The 7,464-nt window shown below is 47.1% G+C and overlaps 1 protein-coding gene across 1 annotated transcript; it reads left to right on the top strand.

Annotated features, from left to right (window-relative positions):
• Window positions 1–403: 403 nt before the first annotated feature.
• On the top strand, window positions 404–4,083 carry KBTBD11 (kelch repeat and BTB domain containing 11). The gene has a single exon (XM_030198943.1). The coding sequence runs from the start codon at window positions 536–538 to the stop codon at window positions 2,459–2,461; it is 1,926 nt and encodes a 641-aa protein (XP_030054803.1). The 5' UTR covers window positions 404–535; the 3' UTR covers window positions 2,462–4,083.
• The last annotated feature ends 3,381 nt before the right edge of the window (window positions 4,084–7,464 follow it).

Raw genomic sequence — 7,464 nt, forward strand, 5'->3', positions numbered from 1 at the left:
TGAAAAGCTTACTGGCTTTGGGACCTGGCGTTTTGTGGTTTTCATCTGCTGAGGAAACAAATACTACAGTGGATAAAAGCTGACTCAGGTTTTGACACGTCTGAATCTGAAATATAAAGAAATCTACATGAACATGATTTATTAGGGCTTTCAGCTCTGTGAAACAGGTGTGGAAACATTCAGGAAGTAAAACTTGAGAGCAACAGTAAAAGCAATCCAGCCTGGACAAATGACTAATAAAGCAGCCAGAGTTCAGTAAACAGTGCTATGATTGCAGATATCCAGAAATCTTTGAAAGCTTTGAAAGTTCAAAAGTTCATTGGAATAAAGGTGTGACTGTGGTGCTGACCCCCCCCCCCCCCCAGCCTAAGGAAGTGGAAACCAACCCCTGCAACAGCTGGACCCTGGGTGGTGGGTGGGGGTATATTATCTGTCAGAACCAGGAAAATAATGTGAGGCAAAAAACCTTTACAAATCACAGAAACAGGGTTTGTGCTACTGAGTTTGAAAGGTAGTAACAGCCAGCGAAAAAGTAATGGCTATGGAAAGCCCAGTATCCTTTGCCGCTTATCCCAGCAAACTCCAGCATGTCAGTGAGAACCAGGGTGGGGCTGCAGACCACAGTTCTTCAGAGATGGGTGACAACAGCTGCACCTTGCATCCAAAACCTGTGGCTAGGTCTGGAACTGAAGAAAATGGCCACAGCGAGCCAAGAGAGGAGGAGGAGGAAGAGGAGGAGGGCAGGGTGCAGGTGCCTTATGGGCTTAGCTCAGCCCCGTGCTTCTCACCAATACAACCTGTGGACCGAAACAGCTCCTTGCAGCAGTATCAGAAGGTGGAAAACCAGTGTGAAGTCAGCACTACTGATAACCCAGAGGAGGAGATCCAGGCATCCATTGCTGGTGCTGCTGTCCAGACCAAGGTGATCCCAGGCCAATGGAATCAGGGGATTGCCGAAACCCCAGACTTAGTGATCGAGGTAGCAGGGCGGAGGCTCCAAGCACACCGCTCTGTGCTAGCAGAGAAGAGCGACTACTTCCGGGCACGAGCCTCAAGGGACACTCTGCGCATCAAGGGTGTGAGTGCAACAGCTCTGGAACTCCTTCTTGGCTATTTATATACAGGGCACCTGGAGGTGCGACCTGAAGAGTTGGCTGAGCTAATTGCAGCTGCCGAGCTCCTGCAGCTCCCCTGTGCTGTGCAGTGCGCTGCCGACAGCTTGCGCCGACAACTCAGCCTCAACAACTGCTACCATGTGCTGAGCCTGGCCAAACGTCACCGCCTTGCCACACTCCGTGATGCCACCTACAGTTTTATGAGTGACCACTTCCTGGAAGTGCTGCGTGACCCAACTATCTACGGGCACTTGACAGGCTCTGAACGAGAGCTTATCCTACGGCGCCGCAATGAGGTTGGTCCCCGCTGTCTTCTTCTGGTTGAACTCAGCAGCATTGCCCCCACTCATGGCAGTAGCAGCCGGCCCCCCAGTCGGGAGAGCAGTCGACCACAGAGCCCAGCAGTGGAGGAAGATGAAGAGCAACCAGAGGAGGAGGAAGACAGGCCACACTTCATCTATCGCTATAGTGAGGTAGAGGGAGGCAACAGCTGCTGGAAGCCCCTTACTTGCCTGCCTGCAGAGGCTGTGGCCCGGGGTTCTGCCACCTGTATGCTATATAACTATGTGGTTATTGCAGGTGGTGTGCGTGGCCATGGTTCCTCTGCCCGAGCTTCTGATCACGTCTGCTGCTACAACCCAGCCACGGATACATGGAGCACATTGCGGCCACTGCGTCAACCCCGGGCTCAGCTGCAACTGCTTGCACTTGATGACTGTCTGTATGCTGTGGGTGGTGAATGCCTCTTCAGTGTTGAGCGCTATGACCCACGAATGGACCGCTGGACTGCTGCTGCTCCCTTACCCCGGGGGGGCTTTGCTGTGGCACATGAAGCTGCTGCCTGTAATGGTGAGATCTATGTCTCTGGTGGATCTCTTTCATACCGCCTGCTCAAGTACGAGCCACGGCGTGATCAGTGGCATGAATGTCCTGGCATTCAGGGACACCAGCGCTCATCTGGCATGGCAGCACATGCAGGCTCCCTCTATCGCTTTGACACAGGCCGTGGAGGTTCACAGGGACAACGGCAACAGGGAGTGATTGTCTCTCGCTACAATACTCTGGCCAAGCGCTGGAGCCAGTGTGGCACCCTGAATCCTCTTCCTGCTCCTACTGGCCCACTGCCTTTCCGCTGTACTGCCCTTGATGGTGTCATATACTGTGTGAACCGCACTGGTGCCTTGCGCTTTCATCCACCGCCACTGGAGGGTGGTGATGGTTGCTTTGACCCTGAGACCTTGCCCGTGCCCCTTTGCTTCAAGAGAGTGCTTGTACCCCTAGTCCTTTCCTTCCCAGATCAGTGCAGGGCAGACTCTGTAGAACAACAGCCACCTTCCAGGCCCTGACCTCTGCCACCTGCATTCTTCCATCCTTAGTGTTTGTTCTTCTCAAGAGTAGTTTTTGTGTCTTTCTCTTTTGATAGGCGTTGGAACTATTTTCCTATGTCTGATTTTGTAGGGTTAACAAGTGGCTCAAGATCTTGGGGAAGAAGCTAAGCCAGTCCTGGTTTTTGACTGATGACAGTTTAGAAAGTGATACGTATTGACTGACTTCATTTCAGTTAGGATCTTCCCCGTTCCCTACAGATAAAAAGATGATTACTATGGCAGCATGTTCTACACTGAGGATGCTGTGTCTTCATGAGGTTCAAGGTCTTTGCTTTTGAGAGTGGGAATGTCAAAGTCCATCGTAGGCAAGTGCAGAATATGTACCAAGTGTTGAACAAAGTGGGAGTACAGTCGGAGTGCCATTATTTTGTCCCTGATTAGAAGTTCAGACTATTTGGAAAATAAAATACATTGATTGTGGCTTTGATCAGAGAGTTTTTGCAGATGAGTAGGATTATATAAAGTTCTTTATCTGCAGGCTTGTGTGATGGTGGTTACCTCTTGTCTGTGGAACTAAACAGGGCCTGATTCAGCAAGTGGCACTCAAAATTCGGCACCAGAAACAATTGGTGCTAAGCACTATTCTGTAAAGGCATTCCAGACTGAGCGTTCTTTATAGAATAACGCATATCACTGATTTCTGCATCCAACCTTGGGCACCAGCACTTACACCAGCTGAATCTCGGTGTAAATGTTGGTGCCTGACTCACGGTAGATGGGTGTATAAATGACATATAGTATCCAAATTTTCAGAATGCCCCTGACCTGCCCATGCCCTTTGGCCACACCCCCTTTTGAGCTGTCGAGTGTCATTGAATAGCGTGCAGGCTGATGCGTGTGCAAATCCTAATTATTGCCAATTAATATCAACAGTTGATAATTAGCAGCTCATTAACTAATTAATTTGCATGTGAATCTGTGGATCTGCGCCCAAATTTGGGGAACTTTTATAGAATCTGGGGGTTATTTCTTAGTGCACTGATTTTAATGTAGACAGAATGCCAATTGCTTAAAATGAGACCATTTTTATTGTAAATACTTTCTGTCAGGTAAAAATATTCAAGGAATATTCTAGCATGATGTCTTCCTGTCTTCTTCTATGTTGCCAAATATTGACCCTTTGAGTGACTTTAATTGAGAGAGATTGGTTTATTAAATGCATTGTGTTTTATGATTGTTGCCGACTACTGGATAAACCTGTATAAGTGAATATTTATGTCCTGGAACAGTATGCGCAGTGCTTTACTGAAAGGAAGGAATACAAGATTGTGCTATTTACATAAAGGAAAGAGCATATGCTTTCATACTGTGCAGTAAGGATGTGCATTCAGTAACAGGCATTTGGCGGAGATCTTTTACAAAAGATTAGCATGCGTTATTTGCAGCAGGGCCCTAGGAATAAAATGGGTTTCTTTGACAGGTAACGCATGCTAATCTTTAGTGGTTTGTTAATAAGCTTTAAAAAAAATTAGTGTGTGCAGAATAAGTTTAATGTGTGCTAACCTATGGATTAATGCATGCTAAGTCAATTTGCTTGCAAATAGGGGTCCTTTTACTAAGGTGCGCTAATGGATTTTAATGCACAGTAATGAGTAGCGTGCGCTAAATAAGATGCCCATTATATTCCGATGGGTGTCTTATTTAGCAAGTGCTAATCGTTAGCACACCTTAGTAAAAGGACCTCAAAATGAGGATGATGGGGTGTTTAGTTTGAGGGCAAAAAATTGCCAAAATAGGCATACGCACATAAGTATTGCCACACTGGGACAGACCAAAGGTCCATCAAGCCCAGCATTGTGTTTCCAGCAGTGGCCAATCCAGGTCACAAATACCTGTGTTTTTGTAACTTACTAGCGTAAGTTAAATTGTATCTACATTGCAGGTATGCACATTTACACCTGCTCCTGAGCAGATGGAGATACTTATTTATTTCTAGGATAAGCATCATAAAATACATTATACTGTTTTGGGATCTTGCCAGGTACTTGCGAGCTGGATTGGCCACTGTTGGCCAGAGGATGTGGTAACAGTGGTTAGCGTATCTGGGTTTAAAAAAGGTTTAGACAGATTCCTGGAGGAAAAGTCCATAGTCTGCTATTGAGACAGACATGGGAAGCAACTGCTTGTCCTGGGATTTGTAGTATGGAGTGTTGCCACGATTTGGGTTTCTACCAGGTACTTGTGACCTGGCTTGGCCACTGTTTGGAAAACAGGATACTGGGCTCGATGCACCTTCAGTCTGTCCCAGTATGTCAATACTTATGTTCTTATGTATGTGCCTAACTTAGCATAATTTATCATCTGTGTGTGTACTTGCAACTCCATCTGCACACCATACAAACTGTCCCTGTACACGCTTACTGGCAAAGTTCAGAGCATCATGTCAACATGTACACTTTTATGTCCGTTGAAATTTTATAACAGGCTGTTTATATGTGCATGTGGTCACATACATGTAGCAATGACTTTATAAAATTACTCCTTAAAAGTTTTATTAAAACAAATGTACAAAAATCGGAAAATTGGAAAAAAGACCAACAGGCTTATTTTCGAAAGGGATCGCTGGCGATCTTCCGACACAAATTGGGAGATCGCCAGCGATGTCTTGATCCTGGCCAAATCGGTATTATCAAAAGCCGATTTTGGCCGGCCCCAATTGCTTTTTTTGTTGCAGCACCAGCCAACCTTCAAGGGGGCGTGTTGGTAGAGTAGCGAAGGTGGGAAGGGGGGGGCGGGGCGTGGTTACGAGATGGCCGGCTTCCCCTTATAATGGAAAAAAAAGGCATTTCGCTGGCCGGACTTGGTCCATTTATTTTTAGGACCAAGTCCCAAAAAAGTGCCCCAACTAACCAGATGACCACCGGAGGGAAGCGGGGATCATCTCCCCTTACTCCTCCAGTGGTCACCAACCCCCTCCCGCACACACACACACACAAAATTAAAACATATTTTGCCAGCCTGTATGCCAGCCTCAAATGTCATACCCAGCTCCCTGACAGCAGTATGCAGGTCCCTGGAGCAGTTTGTAGTTTGTGCAGTGTACTTCAGGCAGGTGGACCCAGGCCCCCCCCCCCCCCCACCTGTTACACTTGTGGTGGTAAATGGGAGCCCTCCAAACCCCCCAAAAACTCACTGTACCCACATGTAGGTGCCCCCCTTCACCCCTTAGGGCTATGGTAATGCTGTAGAGTTGTGGCCAGTGGGCTTTGGGGCGGATTTGGGGGGCTCAGCACCCAAGGGAAGGGTGCTATGCACCTGGAAGCTAATTGTGTAATTTTTTAAATTTTTTAGAAGTGCCCCCTAGGGTGCCCGGTTGGTGTCCTGGCATGTGAGGGGGGCCAGTGCACTACAAATGCTGGCTCCTTCCACGCCCAAATACCTTGCATTTCGCTGGGTTTGAGATGGCCAGGTCCAGTTTCTATTATGGCTGGAAAACGGAGCCGGCCATCTCATCTAAACCTGGTGATCCGCCGGTGATCCTATTCTAAATCCGGCGAGCGATTTGGCCGGCGCCAAGCGTATTTAAAAAATACGCTTGGCTCCGCCCGCTTATGGCGCCGGCCCCGAAGATGGCCGATCATCGATTTTGCCAGCGCCGTTCGATTATGCCCCTCCAAATGAACCAAATATTTCCTCTGTGCACGTTATTGTGCAGAGAAAAAAGAGCATTCAGTTTTTGTAAAGATTTAGGCACTTCTTGGATAAATTATAAGTTTTAATTAAATTTGAATGAGTCAATATTTAGCCAGCATCAGTGAGCATTTTTTAAAATCGTTGACTGCTGCCGGCTAATTTAGACCCAATATTCAATGCTAGGCCATGTCCAGGCAGTGGCATTAAATATCTGGGTCAGCGGTGGTACTTGGAAGTTATGCAGATACGGCCGATATTCATGGGCAGATGATCAAAAGTAAATGCGAGTGATAAAGGCCATTAGCGCCATTCTAGCTCACGCACTCACCAACGTGGGATGATCAGCGGGGTTACCACCATATGCAGCGAGCACACCAGGCACTTGCACAAGTAGCATGTAAATGTAGTCAGTCTCATTTAAATAAGGCCATTTACTCCTCCTAGATCAAAAAATAGCGCCGCAATGAACAGAGGTGTTGAATGGCATTAGACAGAAAACAACGCTGCAAAATAACGCCAAGTCATGGCTGGCATTATTGTCGAACAGGTCTCATCAGAGATAAAAAAAAAAGTTATATATATATATGTAAATTACCGCCTTTCTGTCCTTTCATGTGAACCAGAAGTAGTGCCGAAAGGACAAGCCCGGAAGACGGTTTATTAAAGCATTGCTTTTAAGCCTCCCACACAAACAGTGGGTTTACTCAGATACACGTCTATTCACTTACCTCAAACTGGTCTGTGATGTGACAAAAAAGCCCGAAGCGCTACATATACAGTCAAACGAAGTACACAGCCAATGCAAAGAACGCAAAGACTAGGGCCACCTATAGAACTACAGGGCAAGCTATGTTTTTACGGCGTTTTCAGACAGCATCTTTTGTAACGCTTTATGGCAGGGTGCACTTTACGACACACTGATGAGCTGTCCTACCAAGGACGCACACAGTGGCACCCTGAACCTATGCACATGCGCGTTGTTCCTGGCTTCTTTTAGCGTGTCAGATTAGTGCGCGTGCGCCCTGGATGCTTAGCATATTTTATCACACTGTTTAAAGGGGGTTAACGCTACTACTGTGCTGCTTATATCTGCATATATTAACTCTGATCATGACCTTGCTGCTGTTCCGCGCTAGTATGGTGGTATTTTGAGAGCGCTATCCTGAATAGCGCTGGGTTTTGATCATCGGCTCGTCAGTGCTGTATCCACCGGGTTTTCATCATCGGCCCATCAGTGCTGTATCCACATGGCTAACCAGCAGAATTAGGACAAAGTGGAACGCTTGCTCACTTACCTATGTGGGCATTGGCTCTGAATATTACCGGTT

Source organism: Microcaecilia unicolor, chromosome 3, assembly GCF_901765095.1.
Source record: "Microcaecilia unicolor chromosome 3, aMicUni1.1, whole genome shotgun sequence".
Taxonomy (NCBI): domain Eukaryota; kingdom Metazoa; phylum Chordata; class Amphibia; order Gymnophiona; family Siphonopidae; genus Microcaecilia; species Microcaecilia unicolor.

Coding starts and splice junctions, on each gene's coding strand:
- KBTBD11 (XM_030198943.1), top strand. CDS start 536: ATGGCTATGGAAAGCCCAGTATCCTTTGCCGCTTATCCCAGCAAACTC.